This window comes from Spodoptera frugiperda, chromosome 19 (genome assembly GCF_023101765.2).
Source record: "Spodoptera frugiperda isolate SF20-4 chromosome 19, AGI-APGP_CSIRO_Sfru_2.0, whole genome shotgun sequence".
Lineage (NCBI taxonomy): Eukaryota > Metazoa > Arthropoda > Insecta > Lepidoptera > Noctuidae > Spodoptera > Spodoptera frugiperda.
Window position 1 is genome coordinate 6,258,805 of NC_064230.1, and position 12,466 is coordinate 6,271,270.

At 36.6% G+C, this 12,466-nt stretch overlaps 2 protein-coding genes across 4 annotated transcripts in view; one reads left to right on the forward strand and one right to left on the reverse strand.

The window, feature by feature from the left end:
• Window positions 1–3,955: 3,955 nt before the first annotated feature.
• On the reverse strand, window positions 3,956–6,117 carry LOC126911795 (uncharacterized). Its single transcript, XM_050700650.1, has 2 exons — window positions 5,129–6,117; window positions 3,956–3,961 (listed from the first exon to the last, which is right to left on the reverse strand). The coding sequence occupies exons 1-2, from the start codon at window positions 6,035–6,037 to the stop codon at window positions 3,956–3,958; spliced, it is 915 nt and encodes a 304-aa protein (XP_050556607.1). The 5' UTR covers window positions 6,038–6,117.
• Window positions 6,118–6,440: 323 nt separating this feature from the next.
• The window catches only part of LOC118281107 (lysosomal alpha-mannosidase-like), a 32,835-nt gene continuing 26,809 nt past the window's right edge, over window positions 6,441–12,466 (forward strand). For all 3 annotated transcript variants that reach the window (XM_050700668.1, XM_050700667.1, XM_050700666.1), the window contains exon 1: window positions 6,441–6,589. The gene's annotated coding sequence lies outside the window, so the exon portion shown is untranslated. The remainder of the gene's footprint in view (window positions 6,590–12,466) is intronic.

The following is a 12,466-nucleotide window of genomic DNA, read 5'->3' on the forward strand; positions in this document are numbered from 1 at the left end:
AGTTCGTTAGGACATGTAAATCATTTAAATTGCTAAGCAAGTATATAAACTTATGTAACATTTAATGTATCAACAATTTTATTAATATCAACAATGGTGAATGATTCTTTTGGGTAGATCCATTTAAATTCAATATTTGTCATTTTACAGTAATTTGAAATTCAATATGGCTGACTTTCCCGCGTAATTATACGTCATTGTAAACAAAATGGCGGATTCTGACGTCTTGTAACGTCAATTCGAATTGTAATTGTAATATTTATCATTAACAATCGTAGTTGTTATTCAAATATACTGAAAAATCATTGAAAGTAAGAAAAATTGTCTTAATTTTTGTCTTTTCGAAATTACAGAAGCTAAAAACAATAGTTTTTGATATCTTTAGCTCCTATACAATCTACCCAAGTGTCGGAACCAGTATTTTACTCATAAATAGTAATTCTGTATCATTTACCATCGAATCTTATTGATGATAACTCTTTTTATGTATACGTGTCAATTATTAATTCATCTCATTATTTAAAAATGTATTTGTAGCCAATACTATGATAATTTCGCTTCTAATTAGGCGTCGATGCTCAAAAATAAAATATCATTCATGTAACTCATACAAACCTTGTCCTGGCTTAAGGGTGTTACTACACCAATCGATCGATTGCCGATAGATCCCATCGATCGATGGTGGAATGTATTGGTCGATGTCGATCGATAGTTTCTATCACACCAATCGATCGATAGCCGACAGATACCATCGATCGATGGTGGAATGGATTGGTCGATGTCGATCGATAGTTTCTACCACACCAATCGATCGATAGCCGATAGATACCATCGATCGATGGTGGAATGGATTGGTCGATGTCGATCGATAGATTCCAGCCGGAATATAATAAATCTACCGACCTCTACCAGCGACCAGCAGTCGATCGATTGGTAATACATGCTTAATATTGATATTGACACACCATATCATTGCTTACTTAGGAGCGAAATTATCATATCAAATGTCCATACTCCCGTCTGTCCAAATTGCATATAATGTATTAAGATAAAACGAAATTTTTCTCATAAAATTGCAACCATATTTTTCATGAAATAGTAAGTCGTTAAATTGAGTAGAGATGTATGTATAGTCAACACAAGCAAAAGTAGTGAGTAATTTTTGTAATGTCAAAAATATAGGTTCGACTAAGAATAATTTTGTTCTTTTTGTATTATTTACTAGTTTTTTTTTTTACTTTTCCCAATGTAATAGAACCATTCATTATATTTTTTACTAAAAACAGCAGTTTTCTCACGTTAATATACTGTGAAAAGCTCGACTAGCTTCGAGTCACAGAGGGATTCTTCCTCGTGAGTAGCGGCGATAGCTGTAGGCCTTTTATAGGCTGCACGACGTCGCCGCGTCCGCGTCCGCGCACGCTACTCTCACTGTGAGTCGAAACTAGTAGAGCTTTTCTCGAGTATATTTACTTGAGTAAACCGTTGTTTTTAGTTAATTTATAATGTCTCACAATATGTTATTATGTATAAAAACAAGATTTTTTATAAATCATTCAATTATGCCAAGTGTTGACTATCTGTTTCTACTAATCTGAAAGTAATGGGGATACCAAATTAATATTTTAATTCAAAATAGTTTAATATCTTGTCAATTTCATAATAGTAGTGTTTCAAATATGTTTAGAACATTCATTCTTCTCACAAATCATAATAAATATCATCACTCTACTACATTAACAACACCAACGTAACTAGACCTGTCTGAAGTTGTCGATACTACCAAAAAGCGAGACGCCAATATACAGGAACTATAACGAGTGAGCGAGATGGAGATATACGTGAAGTTAGCTTCAGACGGGTCACGTTACACTGGTGTTAACTTTGCAAAATGAGGCGAAATGTGTTCCATAGACGATTAGAACTGATTAACTGATAATTTGTAATATTGTGCTAAACTGTGATTTATAAAATGCTGTTAATTGTAAAAATTCATTGTTAAAAAAATAGTTGTTGGAATTAATTTGTGTGAGGAGTTTCGAAAAACTTATTATAAAAAAATAATTATAGATTTTACCGGCGACGACGAAAAATGAAACGAATCACATTATTCTCTAATAATTCAGGTTTAATAGCCATATTATATTGCATCTTGTATCTTTTAAATTAATGTTTTTAATGATTTTATTAAAGAAACAATTGTTTTTCGAAAATCCTCACACGCAATGGCCTTTTGAGTGTAATCTGTGATCCAAAAACGTGTTCATATCAATATATACGGCAGTTGTAGATTATAGAAATATTAGCAACATCGGCGAACTCCTGTTTTCTTGTTTTTCTCTTTAAGTTTTTCTTGAATTTTCTTTACTATAAACCTCACGGAGCCCGAGACCTTTCCAACGAATGCAAAACCGTGGAAATCGGTTCGTGCGTTCTGGAGTTATAGCGTCAGGAAGGAAAACCCGACTTATTTTTATATAATAGATTTCGAAAATATCTTTTGGTATTTTTTCTGTTCTTAAATAACTTGATGCCAAAGAAAATATTAAAACAATTACATTGTCATATTAAACATTTATTTTGTAACATTTCTAACTGCCGTACTCAGAGATATTTAATGATTACTTAAACTATTCCTTAATAACGATTTTGTACCGAAAACAATTGCTAAGGACTGAGTTAAGTAACCATTAAATGATTCTAAGTACGGCGGTTAAATAGATTTGTCTTAAAATACTTCCAATTTTCAGACTAATTTTCAGTGTTTTGGAAGCATACAAACAAGTAGTGTCAATATAAAATACTATTTGCCATCTTATTCTAAGCAATATTTTCAAAATTGATTTTCCAATTTGTCACTTTGTATTAATTTCAAGCGATACACCAGATTTATAAAGTGCTATATACCAAGACAAATGGTGTTTTTTCTTGATAATATTACTTTTACACGACTTGAGTTTGAGCGGTCATAATTTTTTTTCAATTGTCGTAATGTCAGATTTTTTTTTGTGAAAAGTATTTCTATAGTCTACAATTTGTTCTGTTGTATTCTTGATGTTGTCATGAAACCTTTCGGGTATTAAATTAAACCATTTTCGACTGATTAAATAATATACCGTTTTGGAAATATATTTTCTTGGTGTTTAATTTTTTCACCCCCTTTTTCTTAAGAGAAAAATCATCTAATGATATCTCCCGCGTTGTGTAAGACGAGAGTGTCAGACTCTTACTGACTAAAACCCACCCCGTTCCTACTCCTGTATAGAGTGAGTAAGCAATCGCCGATGCCCATGCAACTCTAAAGGAGTTAGGCCTCTTGTCCACGACACGGTTTTTCAACCGTACGGCGTGTTAACCGTACAGTGTACCGCCGTGTACGTCTACACGCTTTTATAGCGATCCATACAACACTGACGACGGCGCCGCCGTACGGCGAATTAACCGTAGATTTTTACGGCGAAAAAACGTGTGTGTACAAGAGGCCTTACAAGTGTGTCGAGTCGAATGCAAAATATAATCATGACTGCACGTTTGGCGCGACTGGCTGCCGCGCAACGTGTTGTGGGTTCGATTCCCGCATGGAACATCTCTGTGTGATTCACAAATTGTTGTTTCGGGTCTGGGTGTCATGTGTATATGAAATTGTATGTTTGTAAATGCACCCACGACACAGAAGAAAATCCTAGTGGAGTGCTACGTTTTTTTTTTAAAAAAACTCAAAATTTGAGAGTAGTGAGGTAAGCGTAAGAGCTATGTCTAGTCATTCCTAATGGGAATGTTGACAGTGAAGTCCGTCAGATACGGTACAACGGGGTAAATATGATTGGATCGCGAGGTGAGTAGAAATTCTACTAAACAAATATTAAAAAAAAAATCAAAAGCCAAGATGAAAAGATATAGAAATTCTCGAGTTTAGGTACCATTGTCCAATATCAACACAACAACATAATTTTTTTTACGTCTGAAATCGTAAAATAAATGTAATATTGATATTATAACGATTTACATAATAACTTAAGACAGAAGGTCCCTTAAGTAGGGACTAAGTAAAATAACCGACTTGGTATTACATGGATCTCACAGCATTTTACCGTAGGTAAACTGAGGTGCGAAACTTGGTTCTTTTATTTACAGGATATTTTTGATATTTTATTTTTATTAATAAGTAAAATTGGGAATATCACAGCTTTTTGAAGTCGGTTAAAAAATAAAAACAATCAGCGCATCTAAATAAACAAGACTACATGTGTGCTCGATAGATGGCGTTGTACAATTCCGTACATTTCCTGAATCGCGCTATGGTTTCGTTACACGCGTTTGGTTAGGGTGGGCGGCGAGATTCCTTAAAGTAAATTAAGGTTTTAAACTGATTAAAAACTGAATTTTTTGATAAACTCGTGGTCGAGAGATCATTTGAGTTTAATAATATTGTTGCAAACTCGGCGAACTTCGTTTCGCTACCAATATTAATTGTTTTCCTGAATTTTCTTCGCTATAAACCTCACGGAGCCCGAGACCTTTCCAACGAATGCAAAACCGTGGAAATCGGTTCGTGCGTTCTGGAGTTATAGCGTCAGGAAGGAAAATTCGACTTATTTTTATATTATAGATAACTGACTAGCTTTTAAACTTGCTAATGCTGTTCTTTTTGAAGTTTAAGGGTGTTTTTCTACAAGTTATGTGCTGTAGTAGCATAGCTAAACGTTGGAACGAGCTAATAGCTTCACTAGAGAACTGACCGACAAACAGATGTTATTAATATTCTTATAATTGCTTTGACGTTCAAATGCTGTGAAGATGTAATAGCTAAGCTGTGAAACAATGAGACTGTTTCCACTGATACTAAGCTATGTAGCTGTGCGAGGAAGATGCGTAGCTCGAGTATGTGATGTATCGATAGTAGGGAAGTCATCTATAGCACACATCTTTCCATATAAAAACATAGCCGAGTCTGTCTCCACCAGTGCTAAGCTATGTGTACCAATGAATATGATTGGTGGAAGCCAAATGCATCCACAGCAATGTAGCATAGCACATCTCTGGTGGAATAGCACTTTAAATCAAGTTATAAAGAGTTTGCAAGGGACATTGAAAATAAAATAAAATAAAATATTTTTTATTTATTTGCCTTTATTTCATTTAATATAGATAAGCAAGGTCTTTTAAAAGGAGTCTTATGTCTTTCTACAAGTTCTTCTAATAACAAGACATCAATATTCTTTTTCAAACCTTTTTCTTGCTGTAAAAATACCAACATAAGTTTACCATAGTTTTTGTCACTCGAGCTGAAGTTGTTACAATGTTTGAGTAGAGTAAACATATAATTTTGTATGTTCTCTGTCTTTGTACATGATTTATAAGCTGTATATAAACTAAACAAGTTATGTGTATACTGCTCTGGGCTGAAATCTACATCTGAAATGAATTCTAGTAACTTTGTTAGTTCATCGCTATTTAAATTCGTAAAAAAGTCATTTATTACATTATTTTCTATTTCTACATCTTTTAAAATAATTTTTAATGTAATTTTGAGTAACTGAGGATATTTAGCATGTGTTTTTAACAGGATATCGGTGCAAAATCTTGAGTTTTCTCGCTTAATATAAGCTGGTATGAAATACTTATAAAATATTTGTAAAAAATCTGTTTTCAGCTCTTCTACGCTTATAATATGTTCAATAAGCTTCTCTGCTACACTTGTAGGTAAGGTTTCAGCAAGTTTGACAAGTATTTTTGGTGTTTTAAGACATTTTTCAACTAATTCGTCGATTTTTGATAGTATGTCAACATCGGGATCTAGAAACTGCTCTATATCAATTGTGAGGTTGTCATCTATGTTTTCTTGTGTCTCAGGGGCCGGAGCACATTCTGGAGAATCGGTTACGATGATAGTATCATTAGTTTTATTAATTAAATCCAAGTTTTGAGGGCCGAATGTCTGCAACCATTTATTGTTTGGATCTGGCAGTGAGGCGGCATTTAAACAGCGCTGAAGTAACGATTGAGACTCAGGTGCAAATGTCCAAATATGGGACATTGTTTTGGAGATGTAATGTGTGTTTTATTTGAATTATTTGATAATTTTAGTGAATCAAATAACAAACTGGTAGATTCAAAATAAACAAATGTCAATGTCAATGTTTGACATTAATAGAGATGCGGAACCAAGATTTATAACAATCACAATCGATTAATCAATCAACTGCTGTATCGATTACAAAATAGTATGTTGTATTTAACATTAGTCCTAATTATAATCAATGTAATATCATTTGTTATATTTAACTACATTGAGAATCAATCATTAATATTTAGTCAGCCATTCAAAGAAATTACCGATAAAATTTTGTCGTTACCCAAGTCGAAACTACACTGAACTAAAGGAATGAATGAACTGAACCTACCATTCAACTGTCAGTCAGACTGACATTAAACAGTCAGTCAAATTGTTTTGATAATTTTGCTAGTTTGATTTTATATAAGCCGCGGCGCGGTTGTGAGCAAAACAATTAAAAAAATCGTATTTAATAATATATTATACTTCGATTTGTGTTGGGGTAATACATGTAGAAGCACACGAGATTATTCCGTGAGTATTCTTTACTTTAAAATAGTAGTAATAACGGATAAATTAATCAGTATGCGATAGGTAATTTTAAATCGTATGTATTTCAATTCAGTACTGTTAGCACAGCTTGCTATATATTTTTTGCAGAGTTAGTCATAAACTACTGTTAATTAATTGCATAATTTTTCCTCTTATGTTGTTTTTGTTAGTTGCAAGTATGATAAATAAATATTGTACTCCGGTTTCCGTTGCTGATATTTTAAAGATTTTAATCGTGATCCTCTAGTGGTATTAGGATATAAAAAATACTAATATTTTTCCCTGAAAAGTAATCTTTCCAATGGTGAAACAATTTTTGAAATCGGTCTTTTAATTACGGCGCAAAAAGAATTAAATATATCGTCTTTATAATATTACTAGCAAACCCGGTGAACTCCGTTTCGCCGCTAATGATTTTCCCTGTTTTCCTGCTTTTCTCTTGAATTTTTTCCTTTCCAACGAATGCAAAACCATGGAAATCGGTTCGTGCGTTCTGGAGTTATAGCGTCAGAAAGGAAAACCCGATTTATTTTTATATTATAGATTATAATACTAAAGCTTTCCATCCGTGGCTTCGCATGCATGAAGTTGGATGTATAAATATTCCTCTTGAATCACTCTATCTATTAAAAAGAATACCATTAAAATCTGTTGCGTAATTTTAAATAGTTATCTAAGCATACAGAAATGAGCTGCAGACTACCTAGCGGTTTTACCGGGGCTCCGGCTCGAAAAGCTGGAGTAGGAACGGGGTGGTTTTTAGTCAGTAAGAGTCTGACACTTCCTCTCGTCTCGCCCAAGGCGGGAGAAGTCATTGGATGATTTTCCCCCCTTCAAAAGACATACAGACGGCAGAAAGCGACTTTGTTTTATATTATGTAGTGATAGTGATAGAGTAATAAGCGTAGGTCAAAAGGTCTTATTCCGAGTTATACGTACTTTCTAAGATTATTTAGACACCACTGACAAACGGTGAAGGAAAACATCGTGAGGAAACCTGGGCTTATAATTTCAATACATAAGAGGTATTGGCCGTAATCGCCGCAGGCAGGCGGGTTGGAGATCGCAGTGTAAAAGGTTCAGGTTTATCAGAGAGCGCTGCTGCACGGTCTCTGTCTAATGTGTAGTTCCTTAGCAGGGTATACGACACCCACTTGAAGACTAGGGGTGGTGACAAATGCTTTATACTCTGTAATCACGACACAGCAAATTGCCTATGTATTTATACAGTAACTAAAAATATAGCTCATAAATGACTCTACTCATTAGTTAAAACCTTATCGTAATAGGTCCTGCCGTTAACGAGTTTATCGCTCACAGACGACAAACAGAAAGTGGCAGTTTTTGTTAAATATAATGACGTAGGTAAATAAATAATAGTTTGTTTGTTTGAACGTTCTAATTTCTGGAAGGAGTGGTCCGATTTTGATAGTTAAATTAACTATATTGTTTCTTTTAAACGTTGCCCCACACTAGGATTTTCTCCTGTATCGTGGGTGCGTTTACAAACATACAAGTTCACATACACATGACACCCAGACCCGAAACAACAATTTGTGGATCACACAAAGAGTTTGACAACGCACCAACGGCACGGGAAGATCGTAGTGTTCTTTTATTGAGGGGAGGTGGAATCATCCAGTGACTTCTCCCTCCTTGGGCGAGGCGAGAGGGAGTGTCAAACTCTTACTGACTAAACACCACCCCTTTCCTACTCCTGCTTTTCGTGCTGAAGCCCCGGTAAACCCGCTAGGAGTGATACTCCGGATCAGGCATCAGCCCTACTGGGCCCCATCTGTGGTGGTCTGATGGCTCTCACACGGCTTTACTCGCCGTCCACAGACCAGTTCTTACGGTGGCCGGAGATCGTTGCACGATCCCCAACGGCCGGAGTGTCTCTCGCGACGGCTGGGGAAAATCCTAGTGTGTTGCAACGCTTTTCATTAAAAAATGTATGAGCTTATAGTTAAGATGCATTACCTACTTTTCCCGTGAGAAGAGTAGCATTGAAACATAAATAATACATTTATTATTAGTATTAAAGTAAAGTAAGTTAGTATCAAATACAAAGAATACTTTAAGTAAGATAGTTTACAATCCTTCTGTGATTAAAATGATTAACGATGTCATATTATAACTAGGATTTTTTTTTAAATAGGCATTTCATATTCATTTCAAGTGTGGGAGAGCCATGTTTCGGCACGAATGGGTCGGCTCGACCGGAGTGATACCACGGCCTCACAGAAAACTAACGTGAAACAACGCTTACGTTGTGTGAGTGAGGTTACCGGAGGCCCAATTACCTCCTTTCCAATCTTCCCAATCCCCGATTTCCCAACAACCCTTAAATTCCTTACCTCCAACTGCCGGTAACCATGAGGTGATGCATCTGGGGCCTTAGTCTGCTATTACAATTGTGTCAGATTAGTCGATCACTGAGCAGTGCGAGAGAGACGGAGCTATGTAGGTTGTATCTCTCCGACCCTCTTGCACTGCTCAGTGATCGACCATTCTGACACAATTGTAATAGCAGACTAAGGCCCCTGCCCATTCGCTATATAAATTATCATTACAACGCTTGGCAACATAGATTACAGAAAATATAAAGTAGCTATGTATGTATGTACTTAACTATTTGTTTACGATATATCTCATAGATTTAGGTCAATAAACACTTGAGTTAATCTTTAACTTATCAGTTATCTTAAATACATTTCATAACTGCAGTTTAAGTGTAAACAGTTTGCATTATAACCATGTATAATTAAAGGACGTGATTATGAAATACCTACACGGGCTTAATATGAGTTTGTTTTACGTTAAACCAGATTGAATCGGCGCTCTGATTGGTTAGTTCATTGAAGCCGGCCAATCGAGCGCCGAACGCGGTCTCGTTTCGATTTTTTCTATACCTTTGATGGGTCGACGTTTGGCCGCTATCTCGCCTGATGGTAAGTGATGATGCGGCCTACGATGGAGCACGTCTGCTCATAAGCAACCTATTCACTCGGGCTTTGAAGACACCCAGGTTATACCCATCAGGAAACACAGACTCGATGAAAAATAAACTCGTACTTCAGACGGTTACGGTCTGTTTATAAACATATGAATGTATGTCTAGTAAAAGGATGTTTACATTAAAACTAAAATGTAATTATGTAATCCTACAATGACTAGAAATAACAGAAAACAATCGTTCATTACTATTGTAGGAAGATAAACAAATAACATTACAAATGATATAACAGTATCAAGATGAAACAATAAATATATTGCCGCATGATGATTGATAATCGATGTCGCCATCCGTGCATCCCCCATGACGCGATCTCCGGCCACCGTAAGTGCGGTTTTGACGACAAGCTACCCTTGCTCCCTTTTGGAGGTTAGGAATTTAAGGGTTGTAGTGGAAGATTGGGAAGGGGGTTGGGCCTCTGGTAACCTCATTCACACAACGCAAGTTCTTTCGCGTCGGTTTTCTGCTCGGCCGTGGTATCACTCCGGTCGAGCCGGCCCAGCAGTGCCGAAGCATGGCGAGCCCACATGTCCGTCTAAGGTGCGCTCTACAGACGGTCCTATATTTGCCTTGTATATTTTTTTCGTAAATCTGTTTTCATCCATCCTTTCTACATGTCCAAACCATCGTAACATTTCCTTTTCAATCCTTGTCACTACATCGTCTTTCAAGCCACACTTTTCTCTAATAACACTATTTTTCACTCCATCACAGGGGCAGATTGTAGTTTGAAATAACATATAGGCTATATTTTTATCCCACGGGCACGTAATGCCGCTAGCAGGAAGTTTAGTTTAATCTTCGGCCGTAGGTTTTAATGATTTACTAATGAAATAAAAACTAACGTTATACTAAAACACGGAAAAAATAAAATAAAAATTCTCGTTAGGCGTCGAAGTACCAATGAAATTACTTGAAATAACGTTTTATTTTTAATTTCAAATCAAAAACTAGGTATTTATTTATCTTCAGTCTCTACATGCATGCTCGTTGGTTAAGGGTGCTTTTAATTTGGCCCTTACTTAATATAATTATCGCCAATCTTTTTTTTTTTTTTTTTAAACATTGCCCCACATTAAGATTTTCTCCTGTGTCGTGGGTGCGTTTACAAACATACAATTTCACATGCACATGACACCCAGACCCGAAACAACAATCTGTGAATCACACAAAGAGTTGTTCCGTGCGAGAATCGAACCCGCGACACGTTGCACGGCAGCCAGTTCCCCAGCCACCGCGCCAACCGTGTAGTCTGGTCGCTATATGTCCGTCTTGGGCGCCCTCTACCGACGGTCAATATTTCTTTCGATAACAAATATGTGTTTTAAATTAGGTGATAAGAGGTTTCTCTATACGGTAGAATAAACTTAACCCATTGATTTAACAGCTTTACTATCCGGTTAGCGAGCTAACTAAAACAGCACAGCACAGTACCAGGATCCCATAAGACTTACCTAGTGTGTCACAGTTAGTCGACACACATTTTTTTCCATAAAATTCCTGTTTGTGGACACTCAATTCAATGTGTCTTTTTTGTTCTGTGACATAGAATTCATTTTGTATTACTGACCCGGAGTTGTTTACTGTCTAGCGGGTTACCGGGGCTCCGGTTTGAAAAGCAGGAGTTGGGACGGGGTGGTTTTTAGTCAGTAAGAGTCTGATATTCCCTCTCGCCATGGTTTTCCTTTATAACTTTCACGCCTTTAGTCCCCGTAGGGGTAGCCAGAAGTGCACATTATGGCACATAATGCCAATGTACACCCACATTATTTTCACAACTTGGTGATGAGCCAATAGATATTGGTTTTCCCTCCTTAAAAAAATAAAATAAAGCATAACACATCTCTGGTGGTATAACCACCATTAGACTAAGGTAACGGTATCAGTGCAGTATCAGTTTCGCTCTAGGTCAGTGAACAATTAGTAGACTTTCTATAATTACTAGTAACTTATGTTTACTAAGAAAAAGTGTCACATAGTCAACTTTACTAATAGTGCGTGACAGTCTACTGGACTACGAGTCTCCTCTACATAAGAGGGTTTGCCATAATCTCCGCAGGCAGGCGGGTTGGAGATCGCAGTGTAAAAGGTTCAGGTTTATCAGAGAACGCTGCTACTCCTTAGCTAGCATGACTGCTTCGCAGAAGGAGGAGACGGCATCCCACTCCCCCGATTCACACCATAGCCTGAACCAATGACTCTAATGTCACCTAATGTTTACATGTAATCAGCTAATGTAATGCACATAGTTAAGTTTAAAACTACGTTAAATATTTTAACCGCAAACTATTTAACTACTTACAATAGTTAAGATAACCAAATGTATGTTTAAAATGTTAAAGTTATTTCTAATGTATCTTATCGCTTGCTATCGTTTAGTCGAAATTACTTGACTACCTATCGGTAAAGTGGTTGGAACCCTGTAGTACGATTCTCTAACGCAAAACATCATTTAAAACATCGTTGTGTGAGTGAGGTTACCGGAGACCCAATTCCCCCCTTCCCAATCTACCCAATCCCCGATTGCCCAACAACAACCCTTAATTTCCTAACTCCCAAAAAGCCGGCAACGCACTTGTAACGCCTCTGGTGTTTCAAGTGTCTATAGGCGGCGGCGATTGCTTACCATCAGGTGATACGTCTGCTCGTTTACCGGCTAAGTTTAAGTTTACGGTGTTTCATATAAAAAACGCATCGGTAAAGTGGTTGGAGGTCTGACTGTTTAGTATAGGTCGATCGATAGGCAGTTATAGGCTCGTTTTTAAGACTATGTGTGCTTTCCACCAGAGATGTGCTATGCTAAGTTGCTGTAGATGCGTTTGGTTTCCACCAATCATATTCAT